This window comes from Anticarsia gemmatalis, chromosome 4, assembly GCF_050436995.1.
Source record: "Anticarsia gemmatalis isolate Benzon Research Colony breed Stoneville strain chromosome 4, ilAntGemm2 primary, whole genome shotgun sequence".
NCBI lineage: Eukaryota > Metazoa > Arthropoda > Insecta > Lepidoptera > Erebidae > Anticarsia > Anticarsia gemmatalis.
This window is the reverse complement of record NC_134748.1, coordinates 10,365,686-10,390,590: the sequence shown is the minus strand read 5'-3', so window position 1 is coordinate 10,390,590 and position 24,905 is coordinate 10,365,686. Positions and strand designations below refer to the sequence as shown.

The following is a 24,905-nucleotide window of genomic DNA, read 5'->3' as shown; positions in this document are numbered from 1 at the left end:
ATTGACACTATTGACATTTTAAAAGCTGTCAATGTCAACTATCTCGTTTGTAGGTACAAGGTTTTTTAGCTTGAGATACACATATTAGCTATGGGTCTTTTTAGTAGAGACCTGTTTATAAATGTGTAGGTAGGTAGCTACACGGTAGCTAACGAGGACTTGTACGATAATTCGTCACAAAATGCGCCCTTTAGAATTTAAAGGGGAATATGCGAGTTAGTGTACAATGCGCACATACATACATTATATTTGGTCGTAGGACTACCTCCTTATGCACTAGCCAGTAGTAGAATAGCTCTTCGTGCAACCCGAATAGATAGCGTTATGTAGTTTCTTAATTCCTGATTTGGTTTGATACACCACCTATAGCGGTTAATCCAACTATTTCCCTAATACTTATTATCTGATACATAAAGTAGAGCTCAAGAACTATTACTAAACTTATGTGCTAATGGAACCTATGATAAATTATAAAATAATGATACCATGATTATCTTTGTCAATTTCCTGTACCTATGAATCTATTTTAAATAAAACATAATTATATTATTTACTTTGTAAATATAATTTATGGTAGAATATTGTTCGAATTCATTTATGAAAATTATTCAAGTTAAACCATTTCGTAATAACGATAACAGCAAGGTTATTGAATTTTAATGTACCACAATATTAATAGGGGACCCCTTTACAAGATTTGTGGAGGGAATTTTAGTAGTTTATAAGGCTTGGGTCATGATTAACCATCCACTAAATTATTTAGAAGACCCGCTGTGCTGAACCCGTACCACTGTCTATTTTTAGACTAGATACAAATAAATAAATATCGTTGGACAATTATTCACACACCGTTATTTGATTCCAAACTAAGCAGAGCTTATATTATGGTACGCAAATAACTGATAAACTGATAAAGTTAGGTGAGGTATTGTTAGTTAATCAACCTTTTATAGGTACGGGTAGTATAATATTACCTTGATACTGGCATAGATTACCGAAAAAATAGCTGAACACAACCATTAGTAATATTAAAAAGAACAATTTTTTTCTTTTTTGTAAACATTCATGTAATTCTTCCATTTTTTTTCACCAGCTAACAGGAGTTAAAGATTTTTGCGCGTAGTTAGATTTATGGTCGATTAATTAGTTCCTAATAATAAAAGTTTATTTCCATTTTATTGGCAAATTTTTTGGACCCAAGTACCTACTCATACCCGTAATAACTGTACCTTTTCTGGAATAGAAAACGTTAGTGTTTGTGGTGATTTTAAAATACCAAATAAGTTTTAAAAAAATAATGAAGGAAAGAAATCAATATATTCATTAAATCTTATTCGTATTAATTTTATTGTTTTGCTAACTCAATAAGGTAGTCAAGTAATACCTATATCTTTATAATTCGCTGTTGCAGCCGTACAAACGGAGAGGAGGCTTGTAGGTAGGTATGAGTAATACAATTACTTTTGCACTTAGACGGGCTGTTATAAATTATGTGTATAAAATGGAACTATGCATATTTAAAATATCACTTATACTTATTAAGTAACCATGTCGCATTTAATTTAGAAATATTCGCATTAAGGTCCTACATTTCAATTAATTATATCATGGGCGAATTACACGGCTTGCATAACTGGCGTAAATAGGTAGGTCGGCACGGTGCAGCGGCGGTGGAAATTAATAAAACTGTTGCACAATATTACGTTGCGTAATCTCAGAGAGAGTTCATTCTCGGGCTCGCCAATTTACTTCCGAATTGGAGCCCCAATCGGACCTCTGGTAATGCGATTGAGGCGTGGAGGTGCACCAAGGTGTTGCAACGATGCTGAAGGCACCGACCATTCCAGTCGCCACTTAGTGGTCGACTCGCCGGCTCGCGTGGTCGCGCTCTACACGGCCCTCTCCCTCACTCACGCCGTCGCGATCACAACATAACTTTGATAAATAAACATGTACTTAACTTAGTAACTGTCAGAATAAAGTTTATTGATAATCATGGGCGCGGAAAAAGAAGCGACTGAAGTGCGCGATTTGTCGTTGGTGAAGCCGAATTACATGCTTTTGTCCTTGCAGAGGATATTAGTGCTTACTGTAATACTAGCCGGAGTTATCGTGGTCGTATATTATACGCCGATGCCAGGTATTTATTATTATACTTATTTTTATCCACACATGATTAGAAAACAGGTTTTCGTATCCGTAAATATTTCGCAGTAGGCATATTCAAGGCAACTTCAAGTTATAGGTACATGTGTGCTTAGACATTTTTTGTTACTAGAAGATTTTGAGTTAAAAATACTTGCCAATAGATATTGCTTTTAGAAATCAAAATAATTTCCTGTGTTCTTGTTATCCATAATTCTATTGTAGAAATAATAATGTAGAGTCACTATAAAAGGACAATGGGCACGGAAAATCTTATTATGTAGTATCGCAACTTCTAGAATGTGATGTAGTTATTATCTGAATTATAGATGATTGAAAAAGCTTGAATCGATATTCGTTATTTATTAACACAATGCTATAATTTATTTCCAACATGACAAAGAAATAAACTTCGTTTGAAGTTACAACAGTGTCCCGCATAATTTGAAACTAATCGTTATGTTGACATGTTGTGTACTGCCGGTTTCATTTACATAATATGTAAATGTATTTGATTGTATGTAATTATTTCCAGAGGAGTATTTCGAGAACTGTGACCGCGAGTGTCATGAGCTCGACTGGCCGATGATATGCCGCGTCAAACTAGTCATCGAGGTCTACAAGACACTCAGCAAGTAAGCTATCTTTCATACTAGCAATGCTTATGAATAATGTATATGGTAACAGTAATAAAATATGAAAGAAGATTTGTATGGGCTCATTATTTTAATTTCTACTTTTTATATCACAGCCATAAAGTAATTAATTAAGAGCTACTGGAGTTGCTTTCTATTTATGAATATACCAATTATTTTTTCTGTCATTTATTTATTTATTTATTTAACTCTATTCTTTAAAGGTCTTGTGGAAGCTGTACAGAAAAAGATGGAGGTGAGTGTCCGGCCACATGCATATCAGCTGACGGACGAGAGCGAGGCGTCCTGTCTGCCAACAGAGAGCTCCCGGCGCCTACTCTTCACGTATGTCATAATGACATCTTAGTCGTGGACGTGGTGCACCGAGCTCCGGCCCATGCTCTCTCCATACACTGGCGAGGACAGCCGCAGAAGGAGACTCCCTTCATGGACGGAGCTCCCATGTTGACCCAGTGCCCCCAGCCTGCGTACACAACATTCCAGTACAAGTTCCGTGCGTCGGCAGTAGGCACGCACATGTACCACGCACATTCAGCCGCTGATGCCGCAGACGGTCTCGCGGGAGCCTTCATCGTGCGCCAGTCGCCCCGGCTTGACCCTCTAAGAAAACTATATGATGTCGACGCTACCGAACACACAATTTTCGTGTCCGAATGGGGACATTCAATGGGCCCGTTAGCCGGGATCATATCGAGCATACCCAACGCAGAATCTCTCCTCATAAACGGTAAAGGAAAATCGCCCGAGTCCCCTGACGCACCGCTGTCTTCATTCAGTGTGGAACATGGAAAAAGATATCGATTCCGTTTAGCATACGGCGGGGGATCAAAGAGTTGCCCCATTCAATTTTCCATTGATCATCACGTTTTGAAAGTCATTACATTAGACGGGCATCAGATTCAGCCCGAACATGCTAACTCTATAGAGATAGGTAGAGGCGAGCGAGTCGACTTTATTTTGGATGCGCAGCGGGCGCCCGGGGTGTACAAAATGAAAGTGAAGGCGGTGAAGGCTTGTCAAGATAATTTAGAGGGTGTAGCGAATTTAGTGTACGAAAATAAGGAGCAAAAAGTGTTACATAAAGATGACGACACGATTGATTCTGAAGTGTATCGTGAGTTTACGACAGTGTCTAGTGGTGGTTGTGAGTCTGACAATGTGATATGTTTGAGCGAAGTTCACGCCGCCGACAACATCCCTACTGAGTTGGCTGCTGCTGTGGACGAGATCATTTACGTGCCTTTCAATTATTCCACAAGACAAATTTCGGCGAAGCGCGTCGGTGAGTAATATAATTGCATATTGTTAAAAACTTTCCTTTGTATAAAATAATCTACTTAAAAAGTGGTGTACGTACGATACTTCTGTTGTAGTCACGTGAGTTAACGAGTTTTAGATGAACGAAACATTGGTCAAAAGTACATTTTACTTTCGACTAGCTCTACATATTTGAGTCTTAATGACTTCAAATTGTATGTAATCTTAGAGTAGAGAGAGAATCATTTTGTAAAAATATGTCAGTTAGATGCATGTGAAAGATTTTTTGAAAGTTTTGAATAAGAAATATGCAACCGTGGTTTGTAAATTTAAAAACCTTTAGAAAGATGAAGTTAATCTACCTTTTTACAAAACAACAAAAGACCATCCGAAAATAAACGCGAATGTTTTTGTACCTGAGCCGTCGGGTCAATGTTACGATTAGTAATAATTAATGACCTACAGTGTATTTCGCGACCTCGCTCACGTCGCGTCGGTAGCATTATTGTATAGGCACATATGACGACATATGTAAGTCATACAGACATTTTGTGCAACATTCACACTTTACAATCATAATAAAGACCTTTGGGGCCTTATTTGACTATGTAATGCACACGTAGGTACATACAGAACAAAGATCATACGAATAATTGCGACATTAACAACAAAATTGCTCACTCATAGATTTCTTCATCTGTTTTGTAGAGCACGTTGTGTCATGCAAGCATTTAGTGTTTTGTTATTTTGCAAGATATTTTTGGGATTACTTCAACATTACTGATTTAACATACTTATTAATACCTTTAGTTTTTACCGAAATACGAATTCTCTAAACTTTTTAAAACTAACTTCAGCTGTAAAGATTAAAAAGGGATGTGGTTATTGATAGTTAAAACGTAATGTCATTGTGGTTTAACACAAAAATACCATTAAATAAATACAGCCAAGCAGCGCTTTCACCTTAGAATATTACGTTAATTTTCCATAGAATTTCCCATCAATCCGTTTACCGATTATTTCGAATGAATAAGCATAAAATTTCTAAGAATATGGTTACCGTTCGTGTTATGCTATTCAATCAGGGAAAAAAACATATTCAAGTAATCTTTGCTATAAAATGCTTTTTCTTTCATAATAAATTCTGATCAGTAATGAAAATAATCATTTGAATTAAGTGCAAAAAATCTTTACGTCTTTCTCGCGTCTTGTATTAAGTATAGGATGAAAAAAAGTAGGATAAGTATGGCCATAATTGAAATACTTATTTGATTTTTGTCATTAACGAATATCTGGTAAGTTGATTCCCTGTCGTGATATAAAAGTTTACTAAGTCAAAAAACGTCGTTCTATTGATTACGAGGTACCTATGTGGGATTTCCAAATCTCTTTTTTTAGGCTTGAATATGACGTAAACCGATCTCAATTTAATAAACTATGCCGTATTTTTTGTAATAAAGGTATTTATGAAACAAATCGGAAATACTAAGTCATTCTGTACCTTTTTATTTCAACTTATTTTTATCGACCTTTAACGTCTCTCTACTGGGCATCGGGAGATAATCATAGAATAATTCCTATAATCATTGCATTTGCTCTTACATTAGAAAGGGAAAGATTTTCTTTTATTAAGTACGTAGGTATATGAAATTCACAATAATTATTTCTGGTTGTACATTTCACAATTGCCAATAAGTCGAAGTAAAACAAAGAAGAGAAAAATATTGAGCTGCCGTAACAGAACGCCACGACAATATTTTTAGTCAGTTACAAATTTTGCCTATAATTCGTAGATTACTATAAATGGCTGTACTTAATTTATAGTAATTTCTTAACTTTTGATTTATAAAAACATAAATCTATTACATCTAGATTTCGTAAAAAGGATCGGTATAATAAAATCTAAACATTGAAAGATGAAAAGGCGGTCACATGTTTGCCAAGGGCATGTCAGCGAGAGTGTTTGGCTATCCATTACTGTATGTAGACCACGTCAAGGTCGTTTTCTTTTAATTTTCGTCTACCAACCGTCCGCTGGGGACATCCAACGATAACAAAGTCAAAAGGGTTTGTTTTATTTTCCTTGTTATGACGAGGACACTGTAAAAACGTTATATTAAACGAGACAATTTTCCTGACTGGCTTTTTTGTAGCGTGCTATTCATATTTAAGTTAATTTATTTTCTTCAGACAATGTTGTCGCTATTTTAAGCATGATTACTTTATATTTATATTTTGTTTTTGTTACTTTAAATGGTACATGATCTTGCTTTGTGTACGTTCTTGTGTTGGTATAATTCTCAACTTTAACCATCTATCTAAAAATAAAAGAAATTGAAAAAAACTGTTGAGCGTCTGTTATAAAATGAAATTATCTTAATTTAAGCAAGTCCGCGAACCTTTGCTAGAAGGACATATAAACTAGTTCTGTTAAAGTTAAATGACCGATCCGTGGATGTTATAAACACGCAAACGTCGACGTTCGTCTGCGTTATGAGCACTTTGTTACGTAACCATGGCTTAGGCAACATAATATGTTAGTAGGTCGAGCCTCCAGTTATTTATTTCGTAAAATATTGTGCTATATTTAATAGTTTCTTAGATACACAATCATGGGTCGAAACAGTTATGCCATAATAGTATGTTATGTACATTGTTTTCTACATACCGTACATAGGTACATGTATTCTATATACCGTGCAAAAATATTGATATCATTTGTATTTATTTGATGCAATTTTTTCGTGATAAACATGTCATAATTATGACAAAATATCGTATATACGACTTTTCCTTATGCCTTAAAGACTTTTCTTAGATAAATTCATAAAGCAAAAATCTGATATCTCAAGGTTCAATAGAAATATCGTGTACACAATTCTAAGAAGAGACTAATGATTGCACGCAACGCAATAATAAAGGAACAATTTAGCTAAATTCTGTGTTATTCAATTTTATATTAAACTCATAAATAAAATTCTATTGAAGTATCTTTCTCTGAAGAGTTCTTTTGTTATATTCATTGGCGGAGCACACGAGGTCAAACTGAGATACCTATAAACTATTGTCTAGATACAGCGACGTTAAACCATTTATCAATCAGCCAAGCAGGCTGTCTGTCAGTCTGGTTAATGTTAGCTCTGCTACGTAATAGCTATTTGATCTCTATGTAATTATTCAACAATGATTATTCGTACATTGTTATAGGTTGCTGTATTGTTAAAATTACGTCGAGAATATCCAACTGTTATTAGGTATATCTAATAACAATTCATATACCGTCGATATAAATATATACACGTAATGTGGATGCAGTTTTGATTAATATAATGATCATGGGCATTGAGATCGCTTGCATGTAACTCAGAAACGTGCCACGGTGTTTATGAAGAAAGTGAAGTAATCATTGCTCGTAACGTCCGTACCGCAAATAATACGCTATGAATGATTGCGCCGACGCCGACGTGCACTTCACGCACGTTTGTTGGACAGACAGCTTTTAGGGAAGGTTTATATCTGACGGAACATGCTTTGCGTATTATCGGTCGCGTAACAGACAAATGTATAGAAAAACATTTGACCGTTCACACTCAACCGATGATGCGTCGTTGCGAATCCTATACTATTTAGGCTACGCCCAAAGCATCTTCCGTCAGATGTGAAACGTCCCTTAAATCGACATGCAAATAGTCATTCGCACATACACCTATTAAAGTTTTATCGCATACTTTGATTCAAAATAATGTCGACACTTAAACACTGGGATGTTAACTTTGATTATTAACACTTCTTACGAAAGTTTCCCTTTCACTTATTGGAGTGGGCACTTATTTTTTATGTGCCGCGCAAATCTTGTTCACAACTTGTGCCGTTATAACAACATAACACTCTTGTGGGGTGATTGACAACAAGTAATAATTACTTTATCTAAGCAATGACATGTTGCAAGAGAGAGGATACTTCTGACACTAATAACAGTGCCTTCGTTTATACCTATCATAAAAGAGATATTATCTCTATTAGAACGAAACTATAATAAAAATGCCACTTAAATTATAGTAAACTGCCTGTTTTGACATTTTCATAATTAGAATTTTGAATTTTAATTGCATTGATACAGCTCGAAAATAATTATCTATAGCGTATTAGGTACATAATAATTTGCTAAACTAAATGAATTTCACAGGAATTGAAGGCATTAATGAGATCAAATGCATACTAGTTTCCACCCCAATTACTAGTTTTCCTCACATTCGTTATAGTATTTGCGTTTCCCGCACAGGTTATTGGAAACTTTAGATATTGATTTACATTCGTATAAAGTTGTGTTAAAAATAACATTGGCGGAACATCACAGTGATTCTGAATGGTAGAGTAGGAGCTCGTATTTTTATTGCGGAAGCTATTTGGGAAATTGTATTGCAGACGTTTTATGGACTTCGCCAATTTCATTTCAGATTGCTCATTGCCTTTCGATTTATTGGTAACTTTATTTGTTTAATGTTATTGTTGACAAGCAATATGACAAATTGAGTTCAAAGTTGAATTACCTTGTTCTAACTAGAGTCATTACTTATACGTATTAAAAGATATTCATTCGTAGGTGTATTCATGAATTTGTGCCTAGGCCTTCTCCTTCGGGGATAACAAGTACGAGTATATATGAAAGCATTCTGGCCTCATAAACTTAAGAATCTTGAAGTGTATGAATGAATCTACAAAACTTACGATATATTAGCATAGTTTAACTAATAATACAATTAAGTTTGACCTTAAAGATAATGCTAATTCAAATGCAGGTAGCATTCAGATATTGAGAAATATTCAAGTTATATTTAGGTTAATGCAGTTTTAGATGCAGACGAAGGAGAATGCAATTAATATAATATTTATGAACGACAAGGTCAGGTCTTTAAATATTATTTTTTAAATATATTTTTGAAACTCAAACAACGCTTGCATCAAAACTGAAATATTTTATAAGATTCAAAAAAGTGACGTTAACCAGCTGACAAAAGTTTCTCTTTAAAATGTACGACTAATATACCTTATGATGTTCGGATCTTTAATGGTCATCTGTTTGCGACCTTTTTACCTATGTCCTTTACAGTTTACTATAAAATATAACCTAGTGAAAAGAATTATTTCTTAGTGACTCATACATAAAAGGACCACACGTATTGTTAAATTGGAAACTTAATGGTTTATGATCTTGAATAATGTATGGATACTTGCGATGCGCTTTACGTGTGATCGCGAGGGAGGCCACGTTTAGAACCACCTTGAATATTAATGTGCGAGACGCTTTCTTAGTAATATACCTTTAACCATCTGAAAGCTTGAAAATAATTTGTCATTAAATATAAAAATATCTAAGCAAGGTTTGCTATTTGCATGCGATAATTTTTCGCAGTTTAATAAAGAAACCAAATTATTCGCGCGAATTTATATTTTCCATTCATAATACCGATAGTATGTTTGAGTTACATGAATTATTATTTAAAAGAGGTTGCTTTAGTTACTTGCTTCTTATTTCCTTTCACTGTTCTCATACGCAACAATTCAAAATATATTTCAGCTAAGATTTAGCTAGAAAGACTGTAAAATTAGGTACCAAGCTAATATAAAATTTACTTTGTACGGTCGTCTCATGGTTATGAGGCAAATGAACTTTTAATGAAATACGAAACCTAATTAGGAAAGTGTTTTTGATATTAATGGAAGGCTTTAACGAGTATTCTGATCTTGTAATGGCTAATTATGAAAAAGGTACATTATTATGTGAAATAGTAGCTCACGTACACGATTTACTCCAGGTGTCTGAGGTACATTTAGCGGTAGTTTATCTATTCAAAAGCGTAACTCGTATATACGCTATTATATTAAATACAATAATAGATTCACTACCGCTAAATGTACTCAAAAACCGGGCATCAGAGATGTTACACAGAAAAATAACTTTCTTCATATTTGTTACGGTTTCCGAAAGAATAACAATAAGTATAAATCCACGCCTATGGCATGTGAAGAACACTTTTACTAACATATATTATAAGAAAACTGACCTTAATAACGGTGGTCATTGACTTTCTACTATTTATCACGTCACTCCATTAGAATGATTGCCGTGTATCATATCTAATTACTAGGAGAAAGGCTAGGATACCTGCTGATAAATGGTAGTAGCGTGAAACAAGAATGGAAGTAGATATTGACTATGGATCATCACTCATCAGACATTAAAAATGATAGTGTGATTGTCTTGTTTAAATACTGACATCATTAGCTATTGTTAGGTGAGCAAGTTATACTAATATTATAAAGCTGAAGTTTGTTTGTTTGTTTGAACGCGCTAATCTTAGGAACTAACGGTCCAATTTAAAAAAATATTTCAGTGTAAGATAGCCCATTTATTGAGGAAGGCTATAGGCTATACATCATCACGCTACGACCAATAGGAGCAGAGTACCAGTAAAAAATGTTACAAAAACGGGGAAAATTATGATCCATTCGCTCATAAGTGACACATGCGAAGTTGTGCGGGTCAGCTAGTGGAGTTTTTGTTAGCATCTCGTCTTAATATTAATGCAGAAAACCCGACCTTAAATTAAACAAAACAAACGTGTTTACCAAATAATTATGACGGGTTCCAATTAAACCACTAAACCGCTGAGTCTATCAAATGTCAAAAACAAATATAATGTATTGCAACATATTGTATGTCATGGTGAGACAAAAGTTTGTATTTAGGTATACGATGACTTTATATATGGCGTTGATGATATTGTAGTTCTGTGATGCTACACTGTAAATACGACAATGTGCGATACGGAAATGTATAGTACTTCCTGCCTTTATCGCACTATAAATATTATTATCTGTCAAACGACCTTTTTAATTTTTATTTTACTACCATTTACAAAACAGTGGGTGTTACGTTTATAGTTTTATTACTCGGCATACCCTTTCATGTACTTGTGTAGATGTACATTTTGCAAACTTGTGGCTGTATCCTTCACACGAACAATTCTATAAATTGCCGTAAAAGTCAATCGTCCGTGGTTTAAAGGCGTAATAAAAATTATACGCAACGACTGGCACATGTGATATAACACTGACCGCATAGAAATTGTGGCCCTAGAAAGTACTATTATAATATTTTACCGGACTTTTTACTCAGTTTGTGTATTGTAGATGTAAATTTTATTCGTATAGGTAATTAAGATCAAATAAGTTACTAGAGTAATGATGTGAGTCATTTGTTTTCGTGATTGTATGTTAATAGGACTACATTGTTTTCGGTGATAGAAAATAGAAATTATAGTTCTCAGTCGCAAACATGTCGTGAGAGTACATTTTATTTAAATATCTGATCAACTAAAGTATTCTGAAAGTTCCTTGCATTCTCTTCGGTTCTCTTAGGAACGTATTGTATAATAATATAGAAACTAGAAAAATATATAGCATAGCTCATTCCCTAGTTCCCTTACGAAGCCTGTTAGAACATATCAATCATAGAAAATAACAGGGATATAATAAAATGCCAGAATTATTACTTATCATTTATACGAACCATTCTAAATCACCCCATTCAATGGGAAATGAAGAGAAATGGATTCCATTTTTCTTTTGAACCTTTATTCGAAAATTAATGGTAATTATCCCTTGTTTGGGGGCTTGTACGTCGAATTTAAATGATCGTGTTGTTCGTCTCAATTATCAATGTTAAGAGAACAAAAGCTTTTTAGACTATTTATCATTAGTCATATTCAACGGTAACACAGTTATGGTACATTGGTTTAAGTTTTATACTTAAGTGACAACGCATAATACTGTGACTAGGAATAGATAAGCATATCTTTAAAAGTGTCTGAGAGATGAATAAATATTTTTGTTGTGCAGAAAAATATTAACTCTTTAAATACCGATTGTATAACTTCCGTACAGCGTTGCAACTGATTGCATGAGATTTTAAAGAGCAGATATCGAACCATTCCGGTTTCTCTCTAGAAATAACTGACTGTACCAATAAATAAATAAATATCATTGGACAAACCACACACGGTCATTCGATTCCAAACTAAGCAAAGCTATGGTTATGGTTATTATATAGTTACCAAACAACAGCTTAACATACTTATATACTTCTAAATACATATTTATATACATTAACAACCAGGCTCAGACAGATGCTCCATTGCTCGTACTCATCACACAAATATTTGTCTCTGGTGGGATTCGAACCCACCACACTCGGCAATACGGTTATTGTTGCGAGATGACTGCGTTAACCACTGCGCCAATCGTGCATTTATAACTATTAGTGTTTACTTTAACATACAGCACGATACTTAAAGTCATTTTATCTTACAGAAAGTTGGGGTCAAACTGATGGTCATCGGTTCACGTACCCAGCGTCACCACTTCTGACGCAGGGAGCCAACGTTGGCGACAACGAGTTCTGCCCGAAGGAAGCTGGTCACGGCGAGGAGTGCGTGCATGTGAAGGATGTAGCCCTCGGCTCTACTGTCGAGCTAGTCATGTTCGATCAAGGTAATAATAAAAAATATTAAACATGTTATTTATATAGGTTAAAAGGGACAAAGAAGATCAGTGTAACGCGATCGAATCGTCGGGGAACAAATAAGATATAGTGATTAAAAATAGTGATGATCCGGAACGGGAAACAATTATTGAGCGGTAGTTTATCTATTCAATAGCGTTAAAACGCATATAAAAAAACGCTATTGAATAGATAAACTACCGCTAAATGTACTCAGGAACCGGGGGTCAAAGATCTTTTTATAAAATACTGTAAGGTAGACAATGTCATTACGATGAAACAAAGTGCATTCAAGGTTTAGAATCATTATAAACAACTCGAAATCTCAATCTCGAAACATCGTCTTGACGTAAGAGCCATTTAACAGCCATATCATGATATATAACGTCAAGTAACGTGCAATTAACAAGTATATGAATCACTTCAGACAGGCAAGAAGTCTCAGACTAATGACTCTAGACGGTGCATTTGTAACAAAACGATTTTACGATTCGCTTTTATGTGTGCAGTTCTATGTATTGATAGCCAATCACATTAGGACTGGAATGTAAAACACTTTCATGCTTGTGAAAGTTCATCGTGCCCGTTAATTTAACAACTAATAAAACCAAAACATATTTAACAGTCAATCAACAATTTCCGTTCAAGGAAAAGGGTCGGGAGATTTGAAAATGTGATTCCAGCTCTATGAATTGTTATGAAGGCATCAAGACCCTCTATCAAAATGTATTCAAAGGTTTGAAATGAAATATTTCATAAAGAGTCGAAGAGGCATTATATTTCCCCTTCAAATATTTGTTACAGAAGGTTTGAAGAAATTGATAATAAATCAAATAGAATTTTATTGCTAGAAACGACCTTCGTATTTTATCAAAAGCTCTGAAATTCGTCTGTATCAGTTATTTGCTACGATATATTTGATGTATTTCCAATAGTAGTTTTGGTCGTCGATGTGAGTGGTTGATACAATCATATGATATTTATCTAGATAAAGATTGTCTGAACTCCTATCGGACTTAACGCGACGGGTAGATATAACTTATTTGACAAGTGGCAATTGTGAGCGTTATGAAACCTAGCTCTAAGAGAAGTAGAGCTTGAAGTTATATGATTTCAATCAATACAACATTGTATAGACGAGTGAGATATGACATAACATCAATTTCCGCATTCTCACAAGCGTATGATTAAACTAAGTAATACCTGTATGGACTTACTGATATTAAGTAAGATGCTACTAGAATTGCGACATTCATATCCGTTATCGGTACTGAAATAAATAATTGTGTTTACCTAATAAATAAATGGGAAAGTGCGAGTAAGTTTATGTCCTTAAGCTAAGTAAATGAATTAAGTTATGCATAAATGTATAAAAAAAGGGATTCAGTGAAAACTCTAGGTAATGCTTAAAATGATGGCTGCATTTATAATATGAATACAAGAACCTACGTTATCCATACTAATATTATAAATGCGAAAGTAACTCTGTCTGTCTGTCTGTCTGTCTGTCTGTCTGCTACTCAATCACGCCTAAACTATTGAACCAATTTGTATGAAATTTTGTATGGAGATATTTTGATACCCGAGAAAGGACATAGGCTATATATCATCACGCTACGACCAAAAGGAGCCGAGTACCAGTAATTAATGTTACAAAAACGGGAAAAAATTTCACCCATTCTCTCTTATTGGACGCAAGCGAAGTTGCGCGGGTCAGCTAGTTGTCTATAAGGCTAGGCTTGCTTTTCATTCATACTATTCAAAAGAACATTTTTGAAATATGACATGCGATATATCATATGATGTGTTCAACTCATTTCCGTAAGACATTTTAATTCCTTGTACACAACTCGTTCCTTAAAAGGCAATGTATATTCAAAGTTTCCACTTTCTGAACCGAAAGTTAGAAACGACACTTGTTCCAACACGTGTGGAGTCAATATTAACCTTTTAGCTAAGAAGCTTGTGTAACTTTAAAAGACGCACTTTATCTTGCTAAACATTGAACATAACGCGAAAGTATAAAGAAGACCACCTTGGCTTTAGGAAGTTAAATTATTCAAAAAAAAAACATGAATGTTAATTTTTTAAATTAATTTATGCCCTGTTTACAATTCTTTATTCATGTTATGTGAGCTAAGGAGTATGATAGCTACTGTCAACTAGCTATTTATAGAAATAATCGATATCGCCAAGGAAAATAGCTTTTCATGACTAAGATATGGTGTGAATTAAGATTACACGTTCCACGACGTAAGTAATGATATGCAGCTGATGCGAAGAACAGAAGTACATATGTCCATTTATCATGACGACAGTGATTTATGATACGTCTTTGTGTCTCGACCAAGATTACTACATAACACGGAACACTGAAGAAGTTGTGCTTTTTAGCGTGTAGTCGTGGGGGCATTCTGTCTCGATAAATGTATATTTATATGATGCTAGTGGGTGACCTAAATGCACTTCCGCACTTAGTCACACCTTTGTGTTAGCCATCAAACTAAAAGTGCTAAGACTTAAGATTCATTTACATGGCTTTTTAAAGTAATTAAGTGATTTAACACCTAGCAGTTTTATATTTTATGTTCTCCGATGCGGTCAGCGCAAATATTGTGAATCAACAAACTTTCCTGCAAATGCTTACTTGCTGTAGTGGTACCTATTTAGTTTTATTTAATTGTTTTTTTTTTGTTGAGTATGTACATTTTAAGATAATAATAATCAATGAATTAACCTTATTTTTTAAGTTATTAATGCTGACTTTAAATGGAACTGCGACATCGCCGTAGATGACATACCTACGTTCTTAAAAAACAAATAAAACCTCAGCAATAATATTAGTATCTACACAACTTACAAAACAAATAAAGGTTTTTTTTTAGGCTTAAATTAAAATAAGTACCTAAGTCTTTTTTACGATATAGTTAAGCAGCACCCGCGGGAAAAAAACAAGGGCTCTATTTTTAGAAGAACACGTGTACGGTATGTACTGAAGTGTAACACCTCATTATTATAGTTCATATGAGTTCTTATAATACTCGAGTTAAATGTAGCGTAGGTGTATCGCATAATTATAGTCGCAGATTTATCATGCTGTAGTTTGACAAAGTATAATTATAACGAACCAGCATAATTATAGCGTTTGCACTATTTGACACATATTTTGAAATTAGTCATACATCATAATTTTCTAGTTATATAACTCAGCAAATTAATTGATCCTAAGTCTGGCTAATGATTACATGTTCAAAAACTTATAAAGATTAAAAGATTATAATAAATCAAAATAACTTTCTTAAAACTCAAAAATTTTGATCGCCTTGGGCCGTGTTGCTACTTTACCAGTCTATAAGGTCAAACTTTCCATTTTGACCTTTCGTAAATATCTATTGTCGCACTAACGATAGATATTTGACAATCGTTAGTCATGTAACAGTAACATTAGTTTGCAAATTCACGATTATTTGGCTAGTTTCGCACTCTATCGGGAAGTTTAGTGAATACTTAGTAATTTTAGTCATTTAGTGCTCATTTATTATGTATTAAACAAGCTACATACCGCAAGTAATACTTAAAAGTTAGTTAGTTCATCGTCATTAGATATTTACGATAAATCAGTAACTTCAATGGATTACTTGACTGTACGACATTTCAGTGCCTGTTTAAACTTTGATCTGATTTAAGAAAACCACCGAATAATAAACCAAGCTATCAAAATCTTACACACGCGAGCGAAACACGACTTTCTCAAAGTTGGATTGAATATCATACAGGTACATAGAATATAACTTGTGTGTTCGTAGCAGTATGCATGCAATTACATCGAACCGTCCATCAATATTCCCTTTAGATTAGATGCACAGTATTGTTCGTAATGGAAAATAATAACAGCTTTTACTTCTGCAGCCATTTTAGTACAAAGGTAAAATGTAAATTACGTGTTGCTTCATGGTTTTCTGACAGCATTAATTGTTTACTACCAAGCCGTATTGTGAAAGACGCCAGACAGCAATTATGTTGAAAATTACTTATTCATTTTATTCTTATTTGAAGTAAATACCTAGTTTCATTTCACATCTGTAAAAAAATCGCAAGCCGTTCACCGCAAAGAAATTCAAAACCTCGGACCAGTAAATTTGGTTGCTCACAATTTTCAAAGTCAATTTTGAACAGTAAAAAATGCTCTCGTTACTCTTTTGAATGTGTAGCAGTAGGTCAATTTACGCATTTTTTATTGTTCGTTTCTGAGACAGTAACCAGTGGTTAATTCTAACCAGTGCTGTTGCACAACTAAGTTATTAAAATTGGACCTACTTGTTCTCTGATGCAAGATTTCTAATTTTTCTTAACTGTCGGACTGACCAGTTTCGGGCACGCATATTTAATTCGGTACGGAAGTCCAGTTATCCAAGTAGGTCCGATGCGGAAGATTATCTGTCATAAATGTTTCTTGTCACTACATTTGATTTAATTTATAGCTAATTTATATAGTAAATCAGATAACTTTATTAAGTTAAATATTAGTTTGAACAGTGTTAGATAAGTAGCTGCTTGTAAATGTTGCTGCTGTTTTTGTCGTTTTATCAGGGCTAAAAAATAACCACAAAGGGCAATTAGAGTAATCTTAAAAACAGATATTTTAAATATTTTAATATACTATTTGATTAGAAATACTTAAGTTATCAGATTGCTAGAATCTGATAACTCAAGTATTTCTAACAGTTAACCAATAAGCGATTGCAATTGTCATTTATAAAATAATTTGTGGTTTCAAGTAGAAACATTATATAAAACTTTCTATACATTAGCTAGTCTATCTCCACACACTACTCAGTACTAACTATTAATTTAACGTCTTTTTCAATTTGCGTTATGAAGGAAATAACGGATTACAATTATTATACAGAGGATTATCTCTTGATCATAAAATAGTAAAAGTAGCTTCCTATATATTTATTGCTTGATGCGTGAGAGGCCTGTGTTTAGTTTTTAAGTGTCTATTGACCAATAGACGATTGAACTAATGGCAGAACTACTTTGCTTATATAATGTGTTTTTTGCAACATCAATTTACAAATAAAGTTAACGTTAATCCGGACAACCGAATAATTTATTTTTTATAATTAAAAAATAATATTTGTGTCATTCTGCTATCAAAATGAATAAACACATGATATGATTAAGTCATCGGTAGCAAGTTACACTTTTTCAATTAAGTCCAAGCGTGTTGATTATGATATATCCTCCAGGGAGAGACTCGTGTTCCGCAATGCACTGTTAATGAAAAAAACTAATCGTGAATACTTCCGTGGCTCGCGTCCATTCCCTAAAGACAAAATACCAATTCTCTCTAAACACGATCAGTAACATTATATAAATATTCTCTTTTAAATGTTGCATTTGTTATATATATTACGTGTACTTTCATTGTTAAAGCAGTAAATTACACTAATTTCGTTTAGAACAGTAGAAATTGTCGATACGTCTAACAATGGTGAGGAAATGTGCGAAAATATTACGTACAAATGTGTTGTTTCTAATTAATGTAGTTGCTGCCAGTTAGAAAATAAAGGAAGAATGAATACTGTAGTTACTGAATTAATGAGTACATTAAATTAAAATGATTCTAAAAATAGAATACTTGAATATATTAACGCAATACTGAACTAAGCCGAAGCCCATAAGCGCATATTAGATTTGGCTATTATACTTTTGAAGTTTGTACAAAAATAAGTCTGATAGTTTTTTGTAATCTGGCCATCTCACTTTGAAGTCATGAGTTTCAAATGAAGCTTAGTTTTCACAAAGGATGTTAAATAACAGTCGTAATAATAAAAATAAAATATTATAATTATCATCCACCATTTCGATACAAATATTTTCGTATAAAGAGATTAGGCTTTGCCATCGTACTCATTAAATGTACAAAAAAAATTGTTGATATAGCTTCAGAGATATCATTCCATACAAAGAGTTTGCTGAGCCAAAGACTACACTAGGAATTCTAGACGAAACAATGGGTTCAATATGATATTATTGTATCTATACGTGACTAGGTATGTCGTATATTTTATGTTTCATATTCAGCTAGGCCTGTGGGTCCTTTTATGATCTGATTTATACGTCACGCGTTACATTTATGTCTCATCATAAAGTATTACGACGTTACTGTCGCGTGTATGAAAAAGCCTCCGTTAGACCTCGCTACAAGATACCGCCTAATGGGGTACACGTAGAACCTTTTTAAAATTATACACTTATGTAAATATACACGCGCAATTCAATAAACAGCTAAAATGTTAGACACTCTTATTTTCTGTATCTATAATATGTACGTACTTACTTATTGTTTGTGATGTCAAGTGTTTAACTTTGTTCCCACAGTGCCACAATGTTAAGAATTTCTTTTTCAAAATTATATTTGTCTTGAGTAAGCACATTACATTTTTTTGTAGTAAATGTTATCTCGTAGAGCATTAATTGAATCCAAATTATCTTTGTAAGTATTTAGAGGTACTATTCACGTGTCATTCTGACTGCGATGAGTAAGCTTGCTGATTCAATTTGTCTCTTCCAATAAACTGTGTGAATTCTATTTCGCTTTCAAATATAAAAGTGGAATATAAAATGTTTTTTTAACTTGCACGTCTCTGTAAGAGCTAAATCAATATTTTTGATTGACTGCTTCTATTTATGATTAATGTAGAGTTGTATAATATTCAAATCAACCTCTGATTTAATGAATTACTTATGCATGTACCCAAGAAGTAGATCGATATCATCAAGAGATAATTTACTAACTGAATATATTATTCGGTAGCTCGTCATGAAAGCACTTATGTAATACATTTACGATACGATAACATCGAGACGCGCACCCAGATAACCAGTATTTAAAACATAATTACAAAACGAACAAAAAACATATGTATTTTTTGGTTTTCACCAGTAAAAACTTACTCGTTATTAAAATCTCGTTTTAATTGCAGGCGGTGAATCGGACCACATATTTCATTTACACGGATACAGTTTCTACGTGGTTGGGATGAGAGACCTCAACAGCAGCGTCGATAAAGAAGCTATAATGAAGATGAATGAAGAAGGTACATTGTTCACTAAAAATCTTGTCGATCCAGTCATAAAAGATACTATAGTAGTGCCCAAACGCGGCGCAGTAGCTTTAAGGTTCAAGGCTGATAATCCAGGATACTGGATGATGAGGGACGAAAGGTCCACTCATTGGACGAGAGGACTAGACTTTATATTAAAAGTAGGTGAGCAAAGTGACTTTGTTCAGGCGCCCTCAGATTTCCCCAAGTGCGGCTCCTATGTTGGTCCAGAATATTTTCTAATATGAGTTTGGCCAAGCAACGATACTGAAGTTACCTTATAGATTGTATTATTGCTCAACTTATTTATTTCATTTGTGATATGTTTGTTTAGGTTATTCGCTTTGTACAGCAAAATTGGTATTTGATTGGAGGGGTATCATATAAGATTGCTGAACTACAATCTGTAAATACAGAAATGCCTGTAATAAAAATACGAAGATTGAGAATGCTTTCAGAAGCGGTAATAATGAACCAAATTGTGACTCTATGTCGAATAATTGCAGTACTTACGTAAAAGCTCAGAATATATTATGCATTGAGTTGTTCTGCAACGAATAAATATTTAAACGACACTATGTATGGACCAGGTGTATTTGTATCTGTGATTTTAGTACAACCAAACCACGGGATATGTACTGTGTCGGTAATCCTAACATTGACATATGGCATTAGTTGCAAGTATTTGTGTATAACTTATAACTATTCAGGGAACAATTAGCTGTATGATATTACGTTGATCTGACTTACTTTAAATAACTTTAGCATAATAATGTAAATAAAGAAAATTTTATAAAATATTGATTGTCTTTCATTTCAATAGCGGCGTTTGTCCCAGTTTCGACTATAGTACCGATCAATCACTTGGTAAGAAGAACATCAGAGTGTTAAATTTAGGTGAGGTACTGTAAAAGCGAGAAGTCTCAATTTCGGTGAGTGTACAAATAGTGAAAGTGTGGGTAATTGGGCCGGCCGCCTACAGCAAGTGCCTCTGCGCGTCAGACGCGGCTACCAAATCGTTTTATTTTTATTTTTGACGGTAAATGCCCCGTTGGCGAATAGTAAAATCATTTTTCTATGCGTTGAGGAAATCTCAAAGGCAAATTACAACCTCTATCTTTGTAGTAGTACAGTAAAGTACTTTGGGAGATAGCTTTTACAATCATTATAGGCAATTATAGTTATGAATAATTTTTTCAAAAACTTAAAGTAAATAATTAAGAAAGCTTTAATTTTTAAAAGTCATAACACATTTTAACAAAATGATTTTTTTTTATATCACCTAGTTTGCGTAGCCGTGTCGAATTCGTGATGGACAAGCCGGTTGTTTAGTTATTATTTTATTTTGAACGTTACTCAAGTGAATGGCGAAGAACTTGTCTGTTTTTTAGGTTTCTAGACTCCAAGACAAAAAAAGCAACGTAAGCTGTCTTACAATCAATCTTATGTCTCTCTATCTATGGTATTTGCAGATACAAAAGTACAATCGCAAAGTATACACATTTAGATGAAGTTACTTACAAAAGTGATCCTTTGCCTAGTGTTGCCGAAAAAATAAAAAAATACATGACAAGCGATGACTCTACCCACGGACCCCGCTGATGTCAGAAACCCAGCAAAGTCTTCTTTGAAAAATATGCTTACTTAGCGCGGTTCGACGATTATACCGAAAGCTCGTGTTCGTAGGCAACCAAACCGGTCAAATGGATCGAGTTGGGATTAGACGGTCTCTAAATACTATTTGCTGGTGAACCTCAGCTTGGTTTATTACCTATCTTCTTTAATAAAAGACAATCGGCTGTCAATTTCGAAGATCTTTGACAGTCGTTAACAGTAGTAAGAAGCTTGAAAGTCTGACAACCAGTCTTACCGAAGGGTATTGTGTTATAACCCAGATAATTGGGTATTGGAGGTCAGATAGCCAGTCGCTCCATGTAAAACACTGATACTCAGCTGCATCCGGTGAGACTGGAAGCCGATTCCAACATAGTTTGGAAGAAAGGCTAAGCCATGATGATTTAATAAAAGACAATGTATATTTTTCAGTAGATTGCGGAGCATACTGTTACAATATGCAGTCGCTAAAAGAATTAGTTTAGTGTTATACTTCCGGGAGCCTAGAGTGCACATCTTACTCGGCGATTTCCACAGGGACCTCGTGTCGCTTGCCGTCTTATCCGTGACATACATAAATTGTTTTCAGAGTTGACGTTAAAAAGCATATTTTAAATAAAAAAAAATTATAATAATGACTTCATACTGAGGTTTTTGCGCGAGTAATAAGATTATTTATGTCTTTTTCTATAATATCTAGGCTCTTAAATTGAATTCAGAGCATCGTATTATTTAAGCCGCAGGCGGTGTGCGAACATAAATTTTGCGGCAATAGGCCTGTGCTGTACAAATTACATAAGGTAATTTTAAAGTAATCTTCGTTACATAAATAATTATTTGAGATGAGCCTCAGCATCATCTACAGAAAAAAGAACAGAATGTTGTGTATTTATTTCACAATTTGTGTCTGTCATTGTACATAAAAATAAATTTATGTATGTTGATGTTGAAAGACTTACGAAATCATTTTTACGATCGTCTTCAGTTATGTCTGTGGATGGCGTAGCTAACTTTTATTGACAGTTGCAGTTGAATGCGATTGTCTTCGTTTGAAGTGCCTATTCTTTAGAAACTGTACAAACACCTTAATGTAACTACCAGTAGAAAATGAGCCAGTAAACATGTATTTACGTAGAAATAAGTAGATAATACACATTTACCCTCTTATTCATAAAAATATATTAACTTATGAAAGGCTTATAAAGTGTTTTGTTTCTTTCACTCCTTAGCGAAATGAAAAAAAGAAAACATATAGCTTTAGCTTTAGCTTATTAGCTTTTTAACTAAAATAGGTTTATAGTGTGTTTATGAATAAGAGGGTTAGTGTTTAGTTGACATTAACATTTGTTGTACTATTCGATGTGCTTCATTATAAATCATTTGACACGGTTTATTTTCCGCTGCTAATTATATCACTGTTGATAGACTAACGTCTGTCAAATGTCTGAGGTCCTAATTGCTACAATATATTGTGCTACTTACAGACACACCTTTCTATTATGACGATGCATTATAAAATAAAAATTAAACTTATTTTGCTGTAAGAAATGTAACTTTCTAAATTCAGCAGTGGGTTTACAGAGAGTGGACTGTGGGTCATGGATTCATACATAGAAATTTTATAAAGCTACATATATGTAGCTATTAAACATACACAGTTCTCCTGAATAATTCGTTTTTTGATGTTAGGTCTGCCACCGTTGTTACAATAAACTGAAACTTAACTGTAGTTACAATTAACCATCTTGTAATTCGTAAAGCAAGGTAAAGTGTAGACATTTTAATTTCCATTTGATGTCCGCAGGCAGTAAATAAAGCGATGGGTCAGCGTAACAGGTAGTATCTCAAACGATTTCGTGAACAACATAATTAATGGTGGCCCATGTAGCAGCTCCATTAATAGATTTATCAACATGTTATTAAAGTATCATTGAAAAACATAATTACTATTTAGGAAACTAACACTATACGTGGTACAATATGTATATAATATAATCAGATAAGCCCGTAAACAATTTGTCTAACATGTCAGCGATGTCCATCATGCAACTTGTTGTCTCATGCAATCCGCAAATTATCAATTTAACATGTAGTAATTAATGCACGCCTGATTAGACAGAACACCTTGTTTGTTAACGCCATCCAATTATGTATTAGTCGTTTGCGAGAGTTCGTGTAATATATTTGTACCTATATATTGTAGGACATGTAGGTATCGTGTAGTGTTCGATTGTTGCGGTCGCGACAGCGGCGGATACGACCGAAACAATAATTGTCCGATATTCGATTAAATGTCGAGACCGCGCGACCAATATTTTGTTGAGAGAAAAACTTCGCATAGATTTATTTATTTACTTCATGCATAATAAAACGCGTTATTATTTCAGTAATTCTTGTAAGATTTTTAACAAAATTTTAATTTGATAATTAAGAAGTCTTAAGAATAAATTTTGATTGCAAATTATCTAGAAATCGGAGACGTACATACACTTTTACTATTTAAATAAGTTTCAGTTGCATGCAGAATTTTATGATTACGTAATTTCAGTGAAATACTTATTATCATAACGAAACTTTTGTAAATGTTTAAATTATAGTTATATTCGACACGAAACGGAAATACAAGTAGCGTGTTTTAAAAGAAACAATAAATGCCTCGTAAATGCATGACTGAAATCCTGACGTATGTAATTACTTCTATAATTATAAATAATAACTTATAATTACATACCTTATTAAGTAATTATATACAATTGTTTGCAGCAACTAAAAAAATCACATACATTAAGAAATTAAGTATCCAAGCGTATTTAATTTCTACAAACTATTTAGCGTTGTCATAAAAATAAGAAAAGCTTGTAATTTTATGGTAACTGATGTTTTACGTTATGGTCAATTGATGGGTTTGTATTAATAAATCAATTTACTTTCATGTTAATTTGTTGTTCCATTAGTAAACCTTTTTCGGAAACCAGTTTTTCTAACATCAACATCTTTTATGGAGTATCGAGTTACAACTTAATGAAAATAAACGTAGGTACGTCAATGGTTTCAAGTGGGCTTTTTCAATAGTTCAAAGCAGTTTGAGTCTGCTTTCAAAAGTGAAAATGAATATCAGGCAAATTGAATATTAATCTTATTACTCATTATAATCTCGTTATATTTAGAAATGAACCTTGTAACCCTCATAAATATTAATTTTAAATGACATTAGCACTACAATATTCTAATAACATCGTAGATTATACTGTAATATACCAAATTCAGACTATATTTTTATTACTTACAAAAATATTATTTGGTGGAATCTTAACAAATATAATGATCAGTTAAAAAGATTTTCGCATTTTAATAGTTTAAAGATTGTTAATAGAAAATATCTTACTTAATACGCATAACAATTAGTAGATCTGTTGTTTCTCTTTCTATCGTAATATTTTAGTGAAATCATCTTGACCCTAATGATTCATTATGGCTGTCACAATGGCCGAAGTTTATTTTAAAAATTTCGCCTGTCCATTGTGCAACAAAGGTTTAAAGTATGGAACGTTGTACTTC

The 24,905-nt window shown here is 33.6% G+C and overlaps 1 protein-coding gene across 1 annotated transcript; it reads left to right on the top strand.

Annotated features, from left to right (window-relative positions):
* The first annotated feature begins 1,812 nt into the window (after positions 1-1,812).
* Positions 1,813-20,533, top strand: LOC142972512 (uncharacterized). The gene is made up of 5 exons (XM_076113716.1): positions 1,813-2,140; positions 2,681-2,780; positions 3,005-4,083; positions 12,432-12,611; positions 19,614-20,533. The coding sequence occupies exons 1-5, from the start codon at positions 1,996-1,998 to the stop codon at positions 19,979-19,981; spliced, it is 1,872 nt and encodes a 623-aa protein (XP_075969831.1). The 5' UTR covers positions 1,813-1,995; the 3' UTR covers positions 19,982-20,533.
* The last annotated feature ends 4,372 nt before the right edge of the window (positions 20,534-24,905 follow it).